Source organism: Jatropha curcas, chromosome 5 (genome assembly GCF_041381405.1).
Source record: "Jatropha curcas cultivar XTBG-Jc1 chromosome 5, XTBG_Jcur_1.0, whole genome shotgun sequence".
Taxonomy (NCBI): Eukaryota; Viridiplantae; Streptophyta; class Magnoliopsida; order Malpighiales; family Euphorbiaceae; genus Jatropha; species Jatropha curcas.
The window spans coordinates 6,473,863-6,498,957 of record NC_143155.1 but is presented as its reverse complement, the minus strand read 5'-3'; the positions used below and the strand labels follow the sequence as shown (position 1 = coordinate 6,498,957).

The window sequence follows — 25,095 nt, the reverse complement described above, 5'->3', positions numbered from 1 at the left end:
CAGGGAGACCTCTCGAAAAGATGGAGGGCTGTCAGGAACATAGTAAGGAATACTGTATGGCAGACGTAGATTGGCCAGGTCTGGGTGAAGCGGCACGGTAGCCTCCAAAATAGCCCGGGGAGCCCTAGAAGGACCGGTCGATCGGCTAGGACCGGCCGATCGGCTAGGCCCGGCCTGCGGTGGACCCTCAACCGGGGTGGAAAAAGTGGGATCGGTCATAGGCCTCCTCCTTGGAGTCCTAGTCGAGGGACCCGAAGCCCGAGAAGAACGGGTTCCAAGTGGCTGAGAAGGTGCCAATCTCTAAAAACTATCAAGCCGGGATTCGATGGGTTGCATCAGGAAAATTCTACAGAACTCGTCATAATCTCCCTCCAGGATGAACTCCACATGCGGAACACCCTCAGTATGAGCGTCGGTCAGCGTCATATGCTTGCCCGCTCGCATGTCTTCTGGAGGGGAATAAGGAATAGAGCGGCAGCCTCTTATTTGAATGTTTACTCTCTCACCTAAGTAATATCGTCTCAGGATGGGGTGCGACAGGACCACCCTCCGCCGAGACAAGGCATCCGACTGCTGGAATTGGGGGTTAACTTGAATCCAGCTCTGCAGACGGGAAATCATTGCCCCTATCTCCACCTATGAAAAATGCAAATATGTTAATAAATCCTTTTTATTCAACATATTCAAGAATTACTAAGCACATACCTGCTCCAGTCTACAAGTATCAAAAAAGGCTCTCAAATCCTTTAGCGATTTCTTGTGTTGAATAGTATGAAGGTTTGATCGGTACCATCTCCAAGCCAAAGGTACCAGCCCCAATCCAAGATCAGCATGAACCTGCTCTGGGCAAGTGAAAGGAAAGTACTCATATGCCCAAGTCTGTAAAAGGGAAGAAACGAAAGTCAATGGAAAAAGGAATGAGAACCAAAAAAAAAAATAACGTCCTTTACATTACCTCCCAGAAGTAGTAAGTCCCGCTGAGTTTACAGTGGCCCCGACTCAGATCACACATGTCATCATACATGCGGCTCAGAATAGCGCCGGCCCAGTCGTACTCCTTGAGATGGGCTAGATTTTCTAAACTCTTCAAGATAGAAGGGTTAAAACTCTCCTTCCTGTTGGACCAGAAGGTCGAAGCAAACAGCAGCAACAAAGTGAACCTAGCTGCCTGAGTAGCCGTCAGCTCTCCCCGCCTATATTTAGCGTAAGTGTTGGGGGCCTGGAGGTATAGCCAGCGTCTGGAGACGCTCAAAGCCGGAGTAGCGGAGCTTGGCCCGACGATCCGAGGTAAGTCTACCCCGATCAGCTCCACCATCCGGTCAGGGGAAATCTCTGTCCTCCAGTCATCATATAATTCGATCGGTCGAGTGCCAAACGGGATTCCGGAGATCACTGAAAAATCCACAGGGGTCATTGTCAACTCGCCCCAAGAAAAATGGAAAGTATTAGTAGTGTCCCACCATCTCTCGGCTAAAGCGCATAGTAACTCCTTATGACTGCTCCGGCCTATGTCATGGTGCCTCAGGTAACCTAAATGGGACGGACTGATAATCGCCCCAATCGGATGGTTAAGATCAAATATCTCGAGCGGGATTTCAGACATAGAGGTCTCACCCACATCCACTTTGACATAAGGGTCCTGAAAAGGTAAAGTAATCTAAGAGTTATTCCTCGGTTCCTTACTAAGGATAATATCTTAGTTTCACCCTAGCATGCATACTAATAAAAGCAGTATGCCCCCAAAAAAAAAAAATCAAAATCAAATCATCACAGTCCGGCCACGGAGGCCTACAAAAATCACAAGTCGGCCACAAAGGCCCACAAAATCACAAGCCGGCCACGGAGGCCCAAAAATCACAATTCCGCCACAAAGGCCCACAAATTCACAATCCGGCCACGGAGGCCCGAAAATTCACAATCAGGCCAAGGAGGCCCAAAAATTCCTAGTGCGATCTAAGGCCCAAAAAATAATAATAATAATAATAATAATAATACATTTGCAAACAAATAGGAGCGAAAAGGGGCTTACCTGGGCGAAGATGCCAATTACGGAGGCATGAGTATTAGCGTCCACCGTAAGATTGACTTCTTCAAGGGAAATTCCTAGAGAACCTAGAAAATCCTCACCGCTGAGATCCGAGGAAGCCATGGAGAGAGGAAGTTCGAAGCCTTGAAGATTGAAAGAATTTGAAGAGAGCTCTTTAATTTGAAAAGTTTAGAATGAATGAAAATAAAAGTTTTAAGCTATTTATAAGCAAAAGGCTAAAGCACGGGTCTTCTAGATGCGTCCGATTTTCGCCTTCAAAATTTGTGTTTCAGACAACCACCGACTCCCATAAATCATTTTTATGATCGCCGGTGGTTCACATCTGTGAATACTCAAATTTTGAGGCTCGAAAAGCCTGTTTTTCTAGACTACGGACAGTCCGACCGGACCGAAGGCCATTTTGGAAGTTCACCGAAAGTATGCCAATATGGTAACTTAAAACGTCCGGAATGTCACGAGGATCGCGGAACAGGTCCCGGAATATTTTTCAGAGATCCGAAACTCCTGAAAACTCCTCTGGAGTGAAAGGCCCAAGTGGCCGCCGCCGAGCATGGCGGCTCCGGCCGCCGAACATGGCGGCACCTGCCGCCGGCCAGCGGCGGCAGCAGCCGCCGGTCATCGGCGGCAGCGGCCGCCGGCCTCCGGCCATCGACAGCACCTTCCGCCGACCATCGGTGGCAGCAGCCGCCGGCGCTGGCGGCAGCTGCCGCCCTAGGCCCGTTTTTGGCCTATAAATGGCCACTTACCTCTTCATTTTTTGCCACTCCTGTCTGTGTTGACGGACGATCTTTCTCCCTCACGCTTTTGCGATTCTTTTACCGCTTTTTGCATTTTTAATTCAGTCTTTATTGCTTTTTTTATGTGTTGTGATACTTGGCCACTAAAATTAAACAAATTCTAATTAATTAATTAATATTCCCTAAACGAGGAGCTAAATCTAGAGCTAAGAAGCGGTCGCCAATTAAATCAGGTACTAACGAAACTCTGCCTATTTAATTTTAGCATTTAATGCATATTCTTCTTCTACTCCGATTCTGAATTAAAGTTGTTGCATAAATGCATTCACGTCATCAATTCGGCAAATAAACTGCCTCAATTAAAACATGATTAAGCTTAAACGTCCGATTAATTAATAATCGTGGTATTAAAGCTTAAATCCGACAACATTGGCTAAAGTGCCTAGTTAATTAATAACTATGGTATGATTGCCTTATTTTCGAACACTTCACCTAAAAGTCCAATTAATCAATAATTGTGACTAATGGCCTCGTTCAAATCACGTTTTTTTGGCAATAAAATTGCCTACATCTAATTAATTATTCTGGCGACAAATTGCCTACGGTCTAATCGATTTTTAGCAAACAAATTGCTTTTAAATGAGATTAACCATTTTTAGCGACAAATCGCCTTAAAATCGAATAATTTCGGCAAAATGCCTTAAAATCAACCATTTTCGGCTCAAAGCCTTAAAATCAACCATTTTCGGCTCAAAGCCTTAAAATCGATCAATTTCGGCAAAATGCCTTAAAATCAAACCATTTTCAGCTCAAAGCATTAAAATCGATCAATTTCGGCAAAATGCCTTAAAATCAAACCATTTTCGGCTCAAAGCCTTAAAATCGACCATTTTTGGCAAAATGCCTTAAAATGAACCATTTTTGGCTAAAAGCCTTAAAATCAATCATTTTGGCGACAAATCGCCTGACAAAACCATTTTCGGCAATAATAAGCCCGAACATCAATTCCGGCAATAATAAGCCCGAACACCAATTTCGGCAATAATAAGCCCGAACATCAATTCCGGCAATAATAAGCCCGAACACCAATTTCGGCAATAATAAGCCCGAACATCAATTTCGGCAATAATAAGCCCAAATATCAACTTTGGCGACAAATCGCCCGACAACCATTTTTGGCACAAGTGCCTTAAAACCAACATTTTTGGCGACGAACGCCTAATCGAATCAATCGATCCTTTGGCAAAATGCCTAAACAAACATGCACAAAGCATACACACACTCATGCATTAAGCATACACCTTCAAAGCCCTTCAAAGAAGGCCTATCGAACTACGTTGACTTTGATCTTCCATTCAAACGGAAGTACGTAGGCACGTTAGGGATTTAACCCCGAGCGGCAAGTCGAAATCACTTAAACATTTCATTTGATCTAATTACATCATTTACCTCGCAAAGCATTCATTTATAGGTTAGTTCATCAGCATGACATAGTCTCGGGATCCACCTCGGGTTCGTAGACCATGCCTTAAACATTGGGTTAATTAATCTAGTAATTAGGTTAATTAAAATCGGAGTCACTTAGGGTTTTTCCTAGTTTACCCTAAAATAATTAAACAAGGTGGCGACTCATACATTCACGTGCATTTCTGCCCTTAGTCACATGCATTCACATGCCTATGATATGTTCCAGGGAGGGGTTCACAACATCCACCAGTAGCTACTTCTTGCATAATCCTCTATAGTTGCGAGTCTTTATTTTTGCATATTTGATATTGTCAAACAACATCGACCTTACTTTAAAATGAGCCAACAGAGTACCCGAACTAGGAATTTCTTGCTTAAGACCTCCATCGAGCATTCTATTAATTTCCTAGATCAACGGTATCTTTTCTACTGAAATATGCCATGATCTTTAAGAAATTTCATCCAACATCTTTACCTCAGGTTTAAATCTTTTTTATCAAAAATGTATTTTCTACTTTTATGATCAGTAAACATTTCACATGATATGCCATATAGATAATGTCTCCAAATCTTCAATTCAAAAATGATGGCCGCCATTTTCAATTCATGAGTGGGATAGTTTTGCTCATGCTTCTTCAATTGCCTAAAAGCATGTGCAATAACTCGACCATGTTACATTAAGACACAACCTAACCCCACTCTGGATGTATTACAAAACATTGTGTACCCTTCATTGCCCGATGGTAAGGCTAACACAGGTGCAATAGCTAAACATTCTTTGAGCTTTTAAAAGCTTGCTTCACAGGAATTAGACCATACAAACTTAGCGATTTTTTCTAGGTTGGCCTTATTATGGAGCTGTTATTGTAGAGAAGTCTTGCACAAAACAACAAAAATAGCCTGCTAAACCCAAAAAACTATGAATTTTTGTGACGGTAGTCGATCTAGCCTAGTTATTAACTGCTTCAACTTTCTTAGGGTCGACCATGATACCATCTTGAGATATCACATGACCTAAGAAATTCACACTTTCCAACTAGAATTCACATTTGGAAAACTTATCATATAATCGATGCTTCCTCAGAGTCTGTAACACAATCCTCAAATGATGCATATGTTCCATTTTAGTTCCAAAATAAAACAGAATATCATCAATGAACAAGATCACAAATTGATCTAAGAAAGGCTTGAACACACGATTCATCAGATCCCTAAAAGCTGCTGGAGCATTGGTGAGTCTGAAGGACATGACCAAAAATTTGTAATGACCATATCTGGTTTTGAAAGTTGTTTTAGGATTGTCTTGCTCCTTGATCTTCAATTGATGATAACCAAACCTTAAGCCGATTTTTGAAAAATAAATAGCTCTTTGTAGCTAGTCAAATAGATCACCTATTCTAGGAAGTGGATATTTATTGTTCACTGTCACCTTGTTCAATTGCCTATAATCGATACAAGGACGAAAAGCACCATCTTTCTTTTTCACAAAAAGGACTGGAGCACCCCAAGATGAAGTGCTTGGTCCAATGAAGCCTCTATCAAGCAACTTTTGCGATTGCTACTTAAGCTCTTTCAGCTCCGGAGGTGCCATCCAATAAGGTGGCATAGATGTAGGTTCTGTGCCCAAAATAACATCAAAGTCTATCACTTCTACAATAATTAAATTCGTAGGCAAGTCTTTACGCTTAATAACAATGGGACAATCCAAGATAACAGCATCGGTGTAAACAAGTTCATTTAGAGGTGTCGATATCAACAAAGGAAAATCTAATTATTCAAGCATTCTTTCTATACAGTAAATTTTGGAGATATAGATGAATGGGTGGCACTAGGGTGAAACAAAACTCGTGCCTTAAAAGAACAAATAGTAATAATACCTGCTACCACAGTATTGGATGACTGAGCATCCCCTTGTGTCAGATGGAAAAGTCGTGGTTGCCCAATTACAGACTGCTATGAAGCTTGTCCTCAACTCTGACCTCTGCCGCTACCAAAAGAACCACGGCCTTCCTGGCCTGAAAATCTAGAACCTGACGCAAAAGGTGCAATAGTAGGGGGTCTAGACACACTACCCATAGAAGACTGAGATGATATCGATTGTGATGGGAGAATCAAACAATCTCTAGCAAAATGTCCTGGTTGGTGACATTTAAAACAAGTATTAGCATCAAACTCATAAGCCTTGGTGAAACTTTCCACATTTGTGACATGCTATTCAACTGGATTTACTGCTACTAAAACTGGATCGGTATCCACTACTAGAACTTTCGGTAAAAGTGCCTTTTCTCTCCCCGAATTTCTTCCTATCTCTACTTTTACTAAACTTACCTCTACTTTAAAATCGAGAACCTGAAAATTATGTACCCACAGCAAAAGATCCAATCACTCCTGATATACTAAAACTCCAGATGGTACTGTAGTGCTAGTACCTATTTTACCTAAAATCACCCCGTCAAAAATATATTTAGTCTCCATCTATCTAAGAGTCAATTACAACATTAAAATTCTGATCTCTCTGCTGAAACAAAGTAGCATAAAAACCAAATTCATTCCATTAATAAACTTGTATATCTTAGTGCCCTTTCTGGAATAGATCTTGGAGCAAATCTGCTCAATTCTATAAATTTAGTGGCATATTCATCAACTGACTTTTTTCCCTAAAACAAAGGTTCGTATTCCCTTATTTTTGCTCTTTTGGTCCCTTTAGGAGTAAATCAGTTCATAAAAAGTGTACAAAAATGTTCCTAAGTCATTCCAATGAGAGAAGGCTGAACATAATCCCTAAACAAAATCTCAGTTATACCTTCTATTTTACGGCTTGCAAACACGATAGAACTCTCATCACTATAACCCAATTCAACACAACCCTCTAATTCTAGAGTGAGCATCCTCGATCCTGTAAACTTTGGTCGCTTATATCTAATAAATATGTCGTAGAGGGTATCATCGGTTGCTCTCGAACAAAGTGGTGATTGTTGGGGAGGTGTAGGCGGAGGTGGAACTGACTGGTGTAGCAGTGCTACTGGACCAGGTATAAGGGGAGGTACTTGTTGTTGTTATTGTGGCTGAGGTACATGTTCCTAAAGGAATTACTGCTATTGTATTAACATATTATTCATAGAAGTTATGGCTTGCTGAAGTTCAATTACCAGTGTGTTTACTTCTGAAGGTTTTACATTTGCATTCTCATCATTCTAGTTTTATTGCACCCTTTCCTCCTAATTAACTACATTTCTAATAAGTCTACCTCTACGACGTCTAACCGGGGCTGGATACCCGGAGGAAGCCTCATCTCGAGCATCTTGCTCTATATTATCATACGCTGTTCTCCTGGTATTCATCACACTAAAATTCAAGCATAGATACGAATCATAAAAAACATAAAAAGCCATATCCTACACACTATAATGTTCTGTAATATCAATCTAAAAATGGCTATGCCAAATCTAGGAGACAAGAAAAATACTTCAAGACGTGATAAGAATAACTCTTCAATTACATCTAGAATAATAAACTTATGCTTTATTACCAATTTTATCATGACCCAAAACCGTGGGCTGGACTAGTATTAGGCCCAGGTAAGCTTAAGGCTCCAGAGATCCGTAGTAAGCCTAACTCACGTGAATCCATTTTTTTAAACCGACAGTAGGAACAATAAGCCCATATTACAACATTATTAAATCATACTATCATTCTCTGGCCTGTATTTTATATACAATTCATGTCATTTATAATATGGAAAACTGGTCCATTTGTACTTTTAGAGAGACGATTTGAAAATCCATAGGTTATTGAATAGCGCATTAATAAATTTTACATAACAAAATGGAATGCAAAACACCTTAACTTGGGAGCCCAGTAAATGGATGCGGATGCGTTCTCACACACAATACTGTATATTCAAACATTATCAAAAAGCTAGAAGTTACTGTTATAACTCTATGGAGAAGGAAGCAGAACTTATCTGGACCAACAAAATGTCTACCTCCTGGGAAAAATTTAAAGAAAGGAGTGAGTTTCATAACTCAGTGAATAATAATAAAAAATGCATAGCCCAAACAATCACGCAACTTGCTTTCCAAAATTTATATAATGAACACACGATTCATCAAGCACGTGTCACGGCATCAGCATCCACAAATAATATCATCTTCATGTAATCATATCAAGTGGAGATTAGTTTATGGCGTCGGTGAAACCTCCAACAAGCCACCCTCACACATGGCCTGTCCTCTCATACATGTGCATTAGGGAACCGATTCCCATACATGGCAAACTAGTCTAATCCTTGCTTGACTTGTCCTCCCATTATTTTTCCATTCTCTCTTTTCTTTCCATTACTAACAAGAGGCCATCCTATGGTTTTTCATATCATTTATAAAGATGCACACGAGGGTGCCGATCTCCCATACATGGCCGACGATATCTGAGACCGACCTCACAATCCCATGGTGACCCACTTCATCCCAATTGCATACGGAAACAACGCACAATATTAGCACATCACAAGTAATCCAACAATTCATTCAATATAATGTGCAACACATGAGTATAATCATGGTGTATATAATTATATAATAATAATATAGTTATAATGTTATGTTTATAAGGTGGATAATAACAATAATAACATTTATATTTCAATAATATCATATTAATACGTAAAGGTAAGGGCTGCGTATTAAATATATTTATATAGTATAGAATAAATGATGCATGTATGTAGATAATGATATGCACTATTTATTATCACTCACAGTGATAGAAGAAAAAGCAAGCTTTAATTTGGATTTTGATTAGCAGAAAAGGTAGATGAACTCGGACGATCTGAATAAAACATAAATATAAAGGAAATACTGTACTAGATAGATGACTTTCCTTAAATAAGAAATTAAAGAATTAATTTAATATATATTTACTTAGATATTTAATCATTATAATTAATATAGATTTTTATCTAAATTTCTGGCAGAATTTCCCCTAAAATAGGACTTTCCACTTGTTCAAGTATCAACAACTTAATATACTTATCAATTATTACTCACACAGTCCATCCATCGGGCAATCAATAATTCAAATATCCAACCACCATAAGTAGCAATTTTATAATCAACTCTTAACTTATAAATTAAAATAAATTTTCAATTTGATCTTGGTACATCCTCATATATCATTCTAGAATAGCTACTAATTATATATTTTTGTTTATTGGTTTTGAATTCTATGATTTTATTATTTTGTTTGTCTTTCTAATTTTTCCTATCAGGTTTTGAGGTTTAAAGTTTAGGGTGGCACACTTATAAGAGACCTAGAGACAGATTTTCACAATGGTGTTATGAAAAAAATTACTTGACTGTGGGAATTTATCAAATTTTAGTGTAATAAGATAGAAATTTTCACAAGTGAATTGTGAAAATCTGAATTGGTTGTGGAAAATATTTTATGCAAAAGAGACAGAGATTTTCACAGTCACACTGCAAAACTGAGCTTAATTGTGAAAAAATTAGTTAGATTTTTAAGTATTCTTTTTTTTTAAATGATAAAAAATATGATAAATAATTTTTTATTTCTTTTTATTAATATTTTGTAATAAATGATCTTTTTGTTTCCCATAACGTTCCCTCTTCCTCTTCTTTCTCTTCTTTTCTTTCTTAAGAGGCACAAATGAAAAAAACACTTTCAATTGAAAAGCCTTTCATCCCTTCACCTTTAATCGCCGGCCACCACTTTCTTCCGTCACTAGTCGGTTTGTTTTCCTCTCAAAACCATAGCCCGATTCGTTTCTTCCTTGGAACCGAACATTCACGTGATTTCTGGCCATAGTTATTGTTGTTCTTTGTCGTTCACCACTAATATGCATCTGTTCTTCTCTTCTCAAATTCTCTCTTTTCTAGTTGAAGAGAAGATTGATGCTCTCTAACCGGAATTTCTTGAGTTCGTTGGGCGTCGACCTTTGCCACCTGAGTGTTGTTCGCATTATGTCCTCATTTACTGTTAGGGGAGTATTCTATTTTCTTATTTTTCTATTTTTGCTTATTATTTCACATTGAGGACAATGCTTGTTTTAAAGTTTGGGGTATGGGTGAATTTTTGATTTTTTTTTGTTGTTTTTTTTATTTGTTTTGGTAATGTAAATATTTTTGTTTTGTTAAGTGTTTGTTTCATCCTAATACATGCTTAAATTCATTGATTGAATGAGTTTTGGATGATGAGACTACCAAATGATAGGATCATAGCTTGATATTAACTATTATTGCACTTATAGGTTTATGAACAAACTTGTTTATGCTTGAAATTCTAAATCTTTTGAGCACTTTCTGTCAGTTTTCTTGAGATTTGTGCTTTAGACAGTGAAAGAAAATTTCCTTAGCTTTGTGAATTCTAAAACCCTTTTGATTTTCCCTTGAGGTGAAATATTAGACAAATCATGATGTAGGAAATGATTTAGGCATTCATTAGACCGTTAATATTGCTTTACCTTTCATTATACCTATCCTAATCCATTAACCCTTGTTACCCTTTTTGAGCTTATGAAGTATGTCATAGCCCTGACCTGGTCAGTATTGTCCGCTTTAGGCTTTGCAACCCTAACGGATTTGTCCCTCAGGCAGGCTTTGCAACCCGCCCAAAAGCGCGCTAACCAAGTTAGAAGCTACCCCTCTTATGTATAGATCGTTTACCCCGTCCTTAACCGATGTGGGATTTGCCTAAGGTGTGCTGGCCTTGCCACATACACCCCCCCTTGGGGACTCAGCGTCCTCGTTGAGGTTTGCCCCACCACCAGCCAGAGGGCACAGGGCCGGCTCTGATACCAATTGTCATAGCCCTGACCTGGTCAGTATTGTCCGCTTTAGGCTTTGCAACCCTCACGGATTTGTCCCTCAGGCAGGCTTTGCAACTCGCCCAAAAGCGCGCTAACCAAGTTAGAAGCTACCCCTCTTATGTATAGATCGTTTACCCCGTCCTTAACCGATGTGGGATTTGCCTAAGGTGTGCTGGCCTTGCCACAAAGTATGCTAAATGCGTACTTATTATTTTTCTTTCTATAACCCATTATTAAAACCGTATAACCTAAAACCATATAACCAAAAGCCTTTTACCTCCCTTAAAGCAAGAAAATTAATCATCCAATTATTTCTTGAAGCATTAGCACTCTAAATTATTTGTGATATAGCACTTTATTGTTTAGTTTCAATTGTTCTTATTATTTTTTTGTGTTTGTTGTTTCAATTTTCTCAACCCATATAGTTCAATGAATTACACTTTGATTGGGTTGATGAGTTTACTGTTAATATTTGTAGTTGAAAAAAAAGGAAAAAAAAGTATAAAAAAGTGAAAAAAAATAGAAAAATACAAAAAAAAAAAGAAAAAGAAAAGAAAGAAAAATGTAGAAGTTATTATTGCGAAGAGTGTAATTGTGAGATTTTATGATTTACTTTGTGCATTGTTATGAAGATAAAATTTGGATTGATTAAATTTTTATTGCATTATTTTGAGCCTATATCTTTTCTTTTGAAAACCTTAACCTTAGTCAAACATTACAAGACAAAAAAAAGACCTTTTGGTTGTACATTTTAATTTGTTCTACATTAGTGGAGAGGAAAATGAAAAAAGAACATATGGACCTTCAATGTTTTATTTTGTTGAAGCTAAGTATTGTGCTTTTCTTAGATGATTGCCTGAAAAAACATATTATTGATTGATTTTTAACAGGGACACACAGAAAATTTTTCAGCATAAAAACTTTTTTTTTTTGTAATCTATATTAGATGGAGCGATTTGGATAGTTGTAATTCCTTGAATGTGGTGATGGATTTGTTTGAGATGATTTCAAGATTTGAGTTGAGCATGTGTTAGGATGATTTTGTGTGAAGTTTTTATTTTTGTGTTTTTCATCTTAGTTTTACTTGAGGGTCGCTACCTAAATTTCATTCTCATTGTGATTATTTGGGCCAAAATGTGTTTTGCTCGCAGTAAAAAACCAGATTGCTTAATGCTTAACTCTAATGAATCCTAGAATCAGAGTCAGATTTTTATTCATCAATTCTGGGCTTCTAGATTGAAGTCCCTAGCGCCACATGTTGTGGTGTGCGTCATAAGTATTATGGCGTGCGGGACTTTCGCAGACCAAAACCTATAAAACATAACTACATAGTCTTTGGCTGTATGGAAGTGGGATGCGTCATTACGTATGGCGTGCGGCTCTTATTTACATATTGAGCCACTTCAACACAAACAGACCCCTGTGTGGTTGATCATGGGTTTCCCTCACAACCACGCTTGAAAAGGGTGTTTTTGATCACTAACGAAAAGAAAAAGATAAAGAAGAAGCTTTAAACTCTCAGTTTGCCTTCCTTTGAAGAGAAACCCAAGATTGGTTTGAAGATGACAATGAACACCTAATGATCTTGCTCTTTGAACAATGATCTGAGATTTAGTTGATTGATTAGCGTTTCAGAGAAACAATTGATTGCAAAACTCACTATATGTAATATCCTCAATTTTGTAGTTCTTTCTATTCTAGCTTTTTCGATGAATTCGGTTATCCGAAAAAAAAAAAAAAACTTAGAATAATGGGAAACACTATATATTGAGGATATTAATATTAATTAAATGAAACATTAATTGATCTTTGCAAATCAATGTGAAAGCTTAAAGGAAATCAAAAATGAGTTAAAAGATGAATGACTTCTCGGTAAAGCACGATTTTACCCGAAAAGCCTGAAAACGGTAATTTCCGTACGATTTTTACCAAGTGGAGTTTAGAATATTAAATACACTTGGTTTATACCTAATAGGACTAAAGTAAAATGATTAAAAAGATTAGAGTGCCAAAGGATGAAGGGAAAACAAAAGGGAGGATTATAGTGCAATTTGCATTTAAAGGACATGAAAGGAATTTTTAATAAAGTTTATTATATAATTTTATTGAAGAAGAGGAAAGAACCACGACACTTCACTCATTGTTTCAGGCCAAACCGTTCAAGAAGAGAGGAGGAGGATTTTGAGTCAAAACCAAGCAAAAAGAAGGTGAAAATCAAAGAATTTTCAAGTATTTCTTAAGAAAAGGTTAGTTATTTTCACTTCCTCCTTCATTTCTATGGATTACTTTTTGAATTCCATGAACTTTGAAGTGAGGTGCTTGTTTGTGTAATCTGATTTGGTGAAGATGAAGTGATGAGAAGTGATTTTAAGGTGATTTAAGATGATTGAAAGTAGTTATGCATGAATTCAAAGTCTAAGTTGCATAAGTCACCAAGATGGATGATTTTGAGTTTGTTCTTGATATGCCATGAACTAGGGATTCTGATATTCTTATATTATGATGTTATGTAAGTAATAGAAGAGTTGGATTGCATGAATTTGTGCTGGAAGTGAGGTGAGAATGCTTAAACATATATAAATTATTGTTGGACATGTTACAGTTGGGCTGCCTGAAATTCAGCTTCTGTAATTGACCTATTTGACTAAGCAAATGAACTCCAAAATTTATGAAATTTGATATGGAGATAGACTGAGATGTTGGGTAGGTCGTGTTAAAATTTAAAGGCCATTGGATAAAAGGAAATGGAGTTATAAGTAAATCAATGCAGGCTGCTCAGCATGAGAAAAACTGAACTTCAGATTCTATAATTATGTCATTTAAAAATGAAAATGAGCTTTAAAAATTATGAAATTTTCCAGAACAGTACCCTAAGATGTTGGGAACATGTTGTCAAAATTTCAGGGCAATTGAATATGGGGAATTCAAGATATAGTCAACGCAATACCAGCTACTCAAATGCTGAAATTCTGCATGTCATAAACCTTGAACGAATTTAGCATGCTATTCACTTCTATTGTTTTCATTGTTAGTATTCTGTGTCTAGGATGTGGTTAAGTGTTGGATATGAAGTGTTTCATGCTTAAACTCAGATCATATAACACTTGGACAAGTATAGTGAAAATGAAAGAAAAAGCATGAGACTACATTCTAATGCTTAATTTACATTCTTATAGAAGTGCATGTGTGTACATTGTGTAGTATGATCTTAATGTGAGTATTAATATCATGCTACAGCTGCTGAGAGAAAGGGAGTTGAGGAGAGGGTGATTACTAGAGGAAAAGGGCTAGGGGAGCCATCTAGTTCCGGTTAGTGTATATTATTCCTTTCCTACTTTTATTTAAACAAAATGAAATTGATTTTGCAAAATATTTTCAATGGATTTGCTTTATGAATTATAATTATATTCATAAGTTCTTAAAGAGGAAAAAGATTATTTTGAAAGCATACGACCGAATGATATTTGTAAATGAATTTTATGATTCTTATACTGTGAAAGAGGAGGACGTTGGCCAATTGATATCTGTAGTATGAGGGGTGGCCGTGATTGAATGTTTTTAGCAGTGGTTGTGAAATGAAATGTTGTCCATTGTGATTTTGATATTAGTACATAAATGGAATGGTTTAAAAGTCTTACAGCTGATATAGATATGGTTATTACCCCAAATATCATTTCATTTGTTGAAGTTGATATTACGATCGATTGAACATGGATATCATCACTAGATGATATATGATTGATATGAAATTCTCCCTCCATGTTGAGGTTGTAGATTGCTCCCTCTTCTGTTGAAATCATATCACAGATTGAGGTTGTAGATAGCAGGTCTAGATGTGCACATTAGACACTGATGGCCCTCAGAATTGACTCTATAAAAGCTGTAAAGACCATATTATGAATTGATGATTTAAATGGTATTGATTTATTTTGTTTCTTATTTTCTTTACCATGGCGGATTTATGAATTGTCATTCCTTATTATTTTTATTAGTACACCACTAAGCCATATGCTTAGCGATAGTTGCTTTTGTACTATCGCAGGTAAAGAAAAGGAAAAAGAACCAAGAGAGGATCATTTTTATTTGATGTAGATAGTATGCTACTGATGTAGCTATTGTATATTTGACTTCTTTTGGAATATGTATGATGTATTAAACATTAACAGATCATCTATGTATATTTGAGCAGATTCATGTAAATTATGATTGTATGAATTTGAAAATTTATAGTCTATTAAAGTAATTAATTTCTATTATGTATCTAAGATTTGAACAGGACTCCAATATGTAATTAAATCATCCATGGACTTATGGGTTATGGAACCATTTTATGTTTTTAATAATATGTTTAAGAAATTATATTGAGATTACTAGTTAGTAAATTATAGACATTTCTTTCTAACAGGTGAACGAACCAAAATAAGTTATACATTTAATAACTAAATTATTGCTACAAGATATAAAAAAAATGAAGGAAATAAAAAGGTTTAAGTCCCTGGTAGTATACTTAGTAAGCATTTATAAGAATTAAGTGCTTATTAATTATATTACGGGCGACATGCCATGTCTTACAGTAGGGTAAGGTGTGACACTATAGTTTTGATAGAAATCTATTCTCTCTTAAAATAAATCTATAAAACTTATTATAGATTTAGATTTAGAGGTTTGAGAAATAAAAATGCAACAGTTTTGTTAGGCAACCAATTTTCCTCCCCCAATTGCCTAGACCCTTGGTTTGTTTATAGGCAAATGAGTGGCTAGGTGACCCTAATTTTGGGGTCTAAGTGGCATGGGCCACTAATGAGCCCAGAAAAGCACAATTTTCATGAAATCAACCTGGCGGCATACAAAATGAGACAATGCACTAGGATGCATTACGGGCACACTTGAGATGCTTCTCAGGCCCTATTTCAGTCCGGAATCATTAAAAATCCGAAAACATGAAAATGGCTCGACGGATCATGTTTCTTAAACATGGATCATTAGGCCGAGAATCAATTTCATCGAATATCTAAAACTCATTTTATCACAAAAAAAGTTATCATCATTGAGTTTATGTGCGGGGCAAAATTTAAGTGTTCTGCGGTGATGTTTCTCTCTTGATAATGTCATTGAACAAGTAATAGGCATAAAAATGGCAAGTGACAGGTAGGTACCTTTATCATAGCAATAAAAATATAGAGGAAATAGTAAGTAAAACGAAAATACCCAACTCAAAATCTCAAGTAGAATGTTGAAACATGCTAATAGAACAAACATACAACTACTCACTTATAACTGGAGTCTGTAAGACAGGAATAGAAGGCAAAGCAACTTTAGCAACAGAATCACCATTACTATCTCTGTCATTAATAAAAAAAAATAAAAGTCCAATCAAGAGAAAGAGGAGGTAAAAGAGGATTCAAGCTCATGTGTCAGAGTTGATAAAGTAAACGTATATTAGTGAAAAAAATCAGAGTAGATTATAACTTTTTCTTTTATAAATATTTCATTAAATCTGGCCAAAACTTTTTAACTGTTTCATTGAACAAACCTTATATGGTGTTTTATGCAGGGAGAAAAGCAAGATGAAGAGATAACAAAAGTTTAGAAAAAGAATAAATGTTTCTATCTGTATACTTTTTTGTTTTTTTTTTATAATAAAGGTTAATTTGGACATTACATATCTTTTTAAGGATGAATTTATTTAAAATGCATAGAATGACCTGTTAGTATTAGAGAATGAAAATTTAGGGACATCAAAATTATTTGTTAACAATAGAATAATGTAAGTGTTAATTTGGTTATAATTTAAAGACAAGAAAGTATTTTATTCAATTTTTATTGATTTTGAATATTAGACATAAATTGGGCAAAGCATTTTTCCCAGATTATATAATAAAATTACTAATTCTATAATTTTCTTGCATGCTCCTTGGGCAGCGTAGTCGTGGTCAAAACACTTTTTTTGGACAAACTTAAAGAAAGCTGTTGGGAACGAATGGTGAGGATCGCCCCAACGTAAGATCTTGATTCTGATTGGCTAGTAATACTAAAGAAGAGTCGTTCTTAATTCCAATTGGTCCACGTAAGCACGGATGACACTCTCCAAAGGTTCTCCGCGTTAGTTAAATGTATATAAACATCTCTCTTGCCTTTCTTAACTCCAAACTCAAATCAAATCATTTATTCAGTTTAAAATTAAAAAAATTTATAGAAAGATTTTCAGTTTCAAAGAAGAGAAAGAGAGTAAAAAGTTTCTACCATGGCTGCTGCGTTGAGGCGACAAGCGTCTCTGATCGTTCTAGCAATCGTTTTGTTCGGTTAGTGTTGCTCTGTATCTGCCTTGCATTCCTTTTTCTTTACCCTTTTCCTGCTAATGCTTTTGTTTGGATTATCAGAAAATGAAGTAAATAATTGTGTTGTTCTGTGTCTGATATGCTATTTTGCTATATATTTAATTATGATCCGACTGAGTTTATGGAATTATGGTAGGAAAAATTTTTGAAGCAATAAATTTTTGAAATAGGGTACCTTTCCATGAATCAGTAATTATATTTATTTATTATATTTATTTTATTTGATAGAAATGATATGATGACTAGTTGTAGTTAACCTGTAATGATATGGATTGGTATTGCTCCATGTTTTGTTTTTCTTTTCTATTGAATTTTCTCTTGTGAGTGATTTTTAGACTTGCATAGTGTGTCTTCATGTGGTAGTTAATTTATGAACAGGTAGCTTACTTGCAATTTCCATTGCAAAAGAGGAAGCAACCAAGCTAGGAACTGTCATTGGAATTGACCTTGGTACAACATATTCTTGTGTGGGTGTTTACAAGAATGGGCATGTCGAAATCATAGCCAATGATCAGGGTAATCGAATTACTCCATCATGGGTTGCATTCACTGACAATGAGAGATTGATCGGTGAGGCTGCAAAGAATCAGGCAGCTGTCAATGCCGAAAGGACCATATTTGATGTTAAGAGACTTATCGGACGAAAGTACTGTCTTTTTCTTAATCTTTTTCTTTGTGTATTTATGTGCTTGAGAAATTCCATTTTTTTTTTTTTTTTTTATCAACATTCTAATCTTGTGTTGCTTATAGGTTTGAGGACAAGGAGGTTCAGAAGGACATGAAGCTTGTTCCATACAAGATTGTGAACAAAGATGGAAAACCTTATATCCAAGTTAAAATTAGAGATGGTGAGACTAAGGTGTTTAGTCCTGAAGAGATAAGTGCGATGATCCTCACCAAGATGAAGGAGACAGCAGAAGCATTTCTTGGAAAGAAAATCAAGGATGCTGTTGTAACTGTACCAGGTAAAATAGAAGTTTTTTAGAATTAATTAAAATTTTCAAAAGAGGTGACACTGGCTTTATTGAATTAGAAAGATTAATTAGCTAAGTAGAAGTATGACTTCGGAAGTGAAATTTTTTGGGTATTGACTTTTATTTCATTTTGTGAACTCTATCAGCTTACTTCAATGATGCTCAAAGGCAGGCTACCAAGGATGCTGGTGTCATCGCTGGTTTGAATGTTGCAAGAATTATCAATGAACCAACTGCAGCAGCCATTGCCTACGGTTTGGACAAGAAGGGTGGCGAAAAGAACATTCTTGTCTTTGACCTTGGTGGTGGGACTTTTGATGTCAGTATTTTAACAATTGATAATGGTGTTTTCGAAGTTTTGGCTACAAATGGAGATACCCATTTGGGAGGTGATATTCTTACTTAAATCTTATTAGTGCTTTAGTTGTCATGGTATCTAAGCTAGTATTTGGAGTAGAAAATAAAGTGCTGATGTTGATTGCTTCTTCTACAGGTGAGGATTTTGATCAGAGAATTATGGAGTATTTCATTAAGTTGATCAAGAAGAAGCATGGAAAGGACATCAGCAAAGACAACAGAGCTCTTGGAAAGCTAAGGAGAGAATGTGAGCGTGCCAAGAGAGCTTTGAGCAGTCAACATCAAGTTCGTGTTGAGATTGAATCTTTATTTGATGGGGTGGATTTCTCTGAACCACTTACCAGAGCTAGGTTCGAAGAGTTGAACAATGACCTATTCAGAAAAACCATGGGACCAGTTAAGAAAGCCATGGAAGATGCCGGATTGGAAAAGAACCAAATTGATGAAATTGTTCTTGTTGGTGGGAGTACTAGAATTCCAAAGGTTCAACAGCTTCTCAGGGATTACTTTGATGGAAAGGAGCCCAATAAAGGTGTGAACCCTGATGAGGCTGTTGCTTATGGGGCTGCTGTTCAAGGAGGAATTTTGAGCGGAGAGGGTGGTGATGAAACCAAAGGTATTGTCTTCTCACCTTATAATGGAATTTTCCGATGTGTTTTTCCCCCTTAAAATATCTAATGATAAGATTGGCAGTTTACTGACTCTCTGTATTCACAATTTGCAGACATACTTCTCTTGGATGTTGCCCCACTTACTCTTGGTATTGAAACTGTTGGCGGAGTGATGACCAAGTTGATTCCTAGAAACACTGTTATTCCTACTAAGAAATCTCAAGTCTTCACCACCTACCAAGATCAACAAACAACTGTAACAATTCAGGTATGCAATTTATTCTGTGAGGTGACAGGAAAATAAATCCTAATAGTCTATTTTCCTGGAATTAGCAATTGAATATGAACTTGGTTGTCGTATAGGTTTTTGAGGGTGAAAGGAGTCTCACGAAGGACTGCAGGCTGCTTGGGAAATTCGATTTAACTGGCATTGCCCCAGCACCAAGGTTTTTTCTTAGCTTTCATGCCTATATTTTTATCTCTTAAATTTGTTTCTATGAGTTTGGGCTCTGTTTCACCAACTGAAAATTCCCCGGTTTGTTTGAACAGAGGAACTCCACAGATTGAGGTGACATTTGAGGTTGATGCAAATGGTATCCTAAACGTGAGGGCAGAGGACAAGGCATCAGGTAAATCCGAGAAGATCACTATTACTAACGACAAGGGTAGATTGAGTCAAGAAGAGATTGAAAGGATGGTCCGAGAGGCAGAGGAGTTTGCTGAGGAAGATAAGAAAGTCAAGGAAAGGATCGATGCCCGTAATAGCTTGGAGACCTATATTTATAATATGAAGAACCAGATCAACGATAAGGACAAGCTGGCTGAAAAATTAGAGTCTGATGAGAAGGAAAAGATAGAGACAGCAGTTAAGGAAGCTCTTGAGTGGTTGGACGAAAATCAGAGTGCCGAAAAAGAGGATTACGAGGAGAAGCTGAAGGAGGTGGAGGCTGTATGCAATCCAATCATAACTGCTGTTTATCAGAGGTCAGGTGGAGCACCCGGAGGTGGTTCAGAGGGAGAAGATGATGACTCGCATGATGAGCTCTAATTTTCCCCCCCTTTTTTTTTTTTTTTTTTTAACATAAAAATGATAAGGTAGATTTTCTAGTGTAGTTGTTAAGCATACAGTAGGATGAGAAAAGATGGAATTTCCTTGTGTTTTCTCTCATTCGGTTTTGAAGTTGAAGAATTGGAGATGTATAGATATCGCATATTAATTTGGAAAGAGCTTCATATTCTTTTGTTCTATTTCAGTTTATTTATGCAAGTAAAAGGAAATTGAGCCCAAAGCTGTCCTTATTATTATATTTTCTCTATACAAATAAGAAGAATAGATTGTGCAAGTCCTAATGGAAATTCTAGTTCGTAAACCTGACTAACAAATTATTATTTATTAGATAAATTACTTTTCTATTTTAATCGAATTCTATTAGCCAAACAAATATTTGTAAATTATAATAATTTTAAACTTGTACATATTAATTCATTTTATCAATAGTAAATATAATATAGTGCTTCTGCTTCATTAATTTACAACTAAACCAAATATGAAAAAAATCATAATATATGATAGGATTCATAGGTTTATTAGTAAATATGTTAACAAAAAATAAAAAATAAAACGGGAGCACTTACATAAATTATATTAATCAAAAAAGTTAACAATATTTCTTAAGTTTGTTATTGGGTTGACAAGCAAAGAGACAGAATGGCGAGAATGAAGCAATTACTGCTTTTAGTAGGTCTTTAGTAAGATTAATAATAATAAATTTAGACACATTGCTTCAAAACATGACTATGTTAGGCACTTACTAAGAAGTTATAATAGTTGCCTACATTAGATCAAAAAGTAAGCACTACAAGTGCAATGGATCTAAAAACTTTTTTTTTCTTTTTTTACGAAATTTCAGTAGTAATAGGAACCTTACCTTTCCTATTGCATAACACTTTTAAAGATTTAAAAGGTAATAAAAAGTTATAGCTTTTGATAGTATGCAAGCACAAGTACACATAATACTCAAGGAAAAGATGTTGAGCATTTATCACTCCTAATGAAGATAATATGAACCAAATGAGGTTCATATTCTAGATTAGTTAATTGTACGTTCATATTTAGTGGTTATACGACGGTAAATAGTCGGGTTATTATTATACATATTAATTGTAATCTTAATATAATATGGTCTTAGCGTTGGTATTTCAATTCCAAAATACGACCGCCTATATTTCTCTCTACTGCTATTGACAAGTCTTGCTCAACATGTTATTTGAATAAAAGTATTACTTTGCCCTTTTCAAATGTGTACTAGCACTTCTATTGCTTCTTTGACCTTGTTTATATAGATATATGGGGTTCTGCTCCTTGTGTATCTCGATTAGGCTTTCGCCATTTTTTTTTAATTTTTATTGATGAGCATACTTGATATACTATACTTTTCATGAAAAAAGTCAAAAGTATTCTCTTACTTTCAGATTTTTAATTGCTAATCAGTTTTCTCATAACATTAAAGTTTTATGATTAGATTCTGGGAGAATATGTTAGTGGTGATTGTTAAATAAACTTTAACATAGCTTAGATCTTATTGTTCATAGAATTTGTTTAATAAGAATACACAATAAGCGGAAGCGTACCTTGATCCATGACTTTTGATTACTTCATTGCAACAATTCGATTCTTGCCGTAACCATAGATCTATTTTTCTTCACTCTAGCCTTTTGTCCGTAAGCTCTCTATCTTAATGATCAGAGAATTACCAATAGCTGCGGGAGTTTTTCTTTTCACGTTCTCTCAAACAAACTAGCACTTTCCTCATTCCATTAAGCCCAATAATCATCATCTTGGACTACCTTAATTAGAACCAGCTCTTTAATTACATGGGCCACTTAGATTAAAATAATCTAACAATCTCCCACTTGGTCCATGTGCATTTCTTGAATCTATCATGTTAACCTTAATTATAATTAAAGTGATCGGATTATGGCAGTCACAAGTCATTAATCAACATGATTCCTTCCATACATCACAGACCATCTCAATTCATAAGAACTTTAATCGAGAAATGATTCAACAAACAATACATTGTTGCAATAAACATTATTGTTATCTCACTCAAACCATTATTGTATACATCTATAATGTGGATAATACATAAATAAGCGAAAACACATCTTTAATTGAATTCCCAAGTGTCACAATAAAATGAGCAAATTAACCGTATGTATATATATATATATATATATATATATATATATATATATATATATATATATATATATATATATATATACAAGTTTGAACATCATGCTAACAAGGACTTATCTATAATGCCTATCCTATCAATATGGCCAATGAAGATTCTGGACGGTAAGCCTTTAGTTAGCAGATCTGCTATCATCAAATCAGTACCGATATGTTCAATTCACACTTTATGTTTTTGTACTTCTTCTTTCACAGATATGTACTTTAAATCCATGTGCTTTGCACCCTTAGAATACCTATCATTCTTAGAGAAGAAAACAGCTACGGAATTATCACAGTAAATTCTCAACGGTCTTGATATACTGTCGACAATACCTAGACCTAAGACAAAGTTCCACAACCAAAATGCATGAACAGTGGCCTCAAAGCATGCCACAAATTCGTCCTCCATTGTGGAAGTAGCAATGACGGACTGCTTTCCACTTTTCCATGAAATTGCTCCTCCAGCTAGGAGAAATAAGTAACCAAATGTAGATTTTCTCGAATCTACACAACCGGCATAGTCCGAATCCGAGTATCCCACCACTTCTAGATGGCTGGACTTTCTATAGGTGAGTATATGATCCTTAGTGCCTTATAAATACCTAAGTACTTTCTTTGCAGCTTTCCAATGCCATCCTTTTGAGCGTAACCTTTAGCAACAAGTCTAGCCTTATATCTTTCAATGTTGCCCTTAGAGTCCCGTTTAGTCTTGAAAACCCATTTACAACCAACATGTTTTGAACCCTTAGGTAACTCGACTAAGTCCCAGATTTGATTATCACTCATTGATTGCATCTCTTCTTTCATGGCATTAAACCACTTTTCAAAATTATAACATTCCATGGTTTTCTGGAAAGAGACTGGATCCTTATCAATGCTCAATTCAAATTCATGCTCAAGTGAGTAAACTACATAATTACTAGAAATTGCTGGCTTTCTTTGCCTTTGTGACCTCCTTCATGCTATTTCTTGTGAAACCACTTGCTCATTCGTGACTTGTTCATTATTTACTGGTTCATCATTTATATGGTCATTTTGTTGGTTTGGAATGTTATTTTGTTGTTCGACCATGTTGTTAAACCGTGATACAACAAGAGGAACAACAATTGAAGAAGAGATATTAGGAGAATCCACTTGAGTTGGATTTCAATCTGAATCTCTTGCACATCCACTTTACGTGATTCAACACTCCCACTAAATTGGCCATTTTCAATAAACCGAGCATTACCAGACTCAACCATTCTCGTACTATGGTTAGGACAATAAAATCTGTACCCTTTTGACTTTTCAGGATATCTTATGAAAAATCCACTAACTGTTCTAGCATCAAGCTTCTTTTCACGTGGATTATATATCCTAACTTCTGCTAGGCAACCCCAAACATGAAGATGCCTTAAACTAGGTTTCCTTTCTGTCCACAGTTCATAAGGGGTCTTAGGAACTGCCTTACTAGGAACTCTATTAAGTAAATACGCAGCAGTCTTTAATGCATGCATCCATAATGATAAAGGTACAGTACTGTTACTTAACATACTCTTAACCATTTCCATAAGAGTACGATTCCGCCTTTCAGCTACACCATTCTGTTGAGGTGTACCCAGCATTATGTATTGCACACAAATGCCACGACTTTTAAGGAACTTTGCAAATGGACCAAGACATTGTCCATTTTCATTAAATTTACCATAATATTCACCACCTCTATCAGATCTCACAACTTTAATTTTTCTATTTAACTGCCTCTCTACCTCATTAATGAATATCTCAAAGATATCCACTGATTGAGACTTTTCATGCAGCAAATAAATATAACCATGCCGTGAGAAATCATCGATAAAAGTGATAAAATATTTTTTCTCCACCCCAAGAGGGAACATCAAAAGGACCACAAATATCTGTGTGTATAAGATCAAGCAATTCACTGCTTCTTGTGGTTAGATTCTTTAATGTGTGTTTAGTTTGTTTGCCTTTAATGCAATCTATACACACGTCCCAGTCAGAAAAATCCAATTGAGGTAAGATTTCACTTTTCACTAACCTCAAGATCCTTTCTTTGGATATGTGACCTAGCCTTTGATGCCATAAGAAACCAGAAAATTTATTATGTTCACTACGTTTATTACCTATATTGTGCTCAACATTAAACAGGGATTCAACAAATTCAACATCAAGATTAAAACGATACAAACTATCAATCAAAGTACCAGAACCATAATAGTACTTATGTTTGTATAATGAAAAAACACCATTACAAATCTTGAAATTAAATCCAATATTGTCCAACTTCCCTATAGAAACCAAATTTCTGGCACATTCGGGAACATAGAGATATTTTTCAAGATTCAGATAACAATCAGTATCGAGGATCAATTTATAAGTCCTAATTCCCTTTGCCTTCATTCTGTTTACCTTACCAACGTAATTAAGAGATGTGATAGAAGACAAAGTTGTACCTTAATGTGTTAGCTAACAATAGAATTTAGAATTACTGCAATTGGAC

General features: G+C 36.0%; 1 protein-coding gene and 1 long non-coding RNA gene across 2 annotated transcripts; both read left to right on the top strand.

Moving 5' to 3' along the window:
- Window positions 1-13,227: 13,227 nt before the first annotated feature.
- LOC149496142 (uncharacterized) lies at window positions 13,228-15,287 on the top strand. The gene is made up of 3 exons (XR_016320757.1): window positions 13,228-13,320; window positions 14,312-14,383; window positions 15,117-15,287. It is a non-coding gene; the product is annotated as an uncharacterized LOC149496142 (long non-coding RNA).
- A 1,930-nt stretch (window positions 15,288-17,217) lies between these two features.
- Window positions 17,218-20,602, top strand: LOC149496141 (luminal-binding protein 5). The gene is made up of 8 exons (XM_089721922.1): window positions 17,218-17,376; window positions 17,791-18,058; window positions 18,163-18,377; window positions 18,533-18,775; window positions 18,880-19,359; window positions 19,468-19,622; window positions 19,718-19,800; window positions 19,904-20,602. The coding sequence occupies exons 1-8, from the start codon at window positions 17,319-17,321 to the stop codon at window positions 20,400-20,402; spliced, it is 2,001 nt and encodes a 666-aa protein (XP_089578048.1). The 5' UTR covers window positions 17,218-17,318; the 3' UTR covers window positions 20,403-20,602.
- Window positions 20,603-25,095: the final 4,493 nt, after the last annotated feature.

Excerpts from the sequence above, each read along its gene's own strand:
- LOC149496141 (XM_089721922.1), top strand. The coding sequence starts at position 17,319 with ATGGCTGCTGCGTTGAGGCGACAAGCGTCTCTGATCGTTCTAGCAATC. Across the intron at positions 19,360-19,467 it reads GGGTGGTGATGAAACCAAAG|ACATACTTCTCTTGGATGTT; the intron begins GTATTGTCTTCT and ends CACAATTTGCAG. Across the intron at positions 19,623-19,717 it reads AAACAACTGTAACAATTCAG|GTTTTTGAGGGTGAAAGGAG; the intron begins GTATGCAATTTA and ends GTTGTCGTATAG.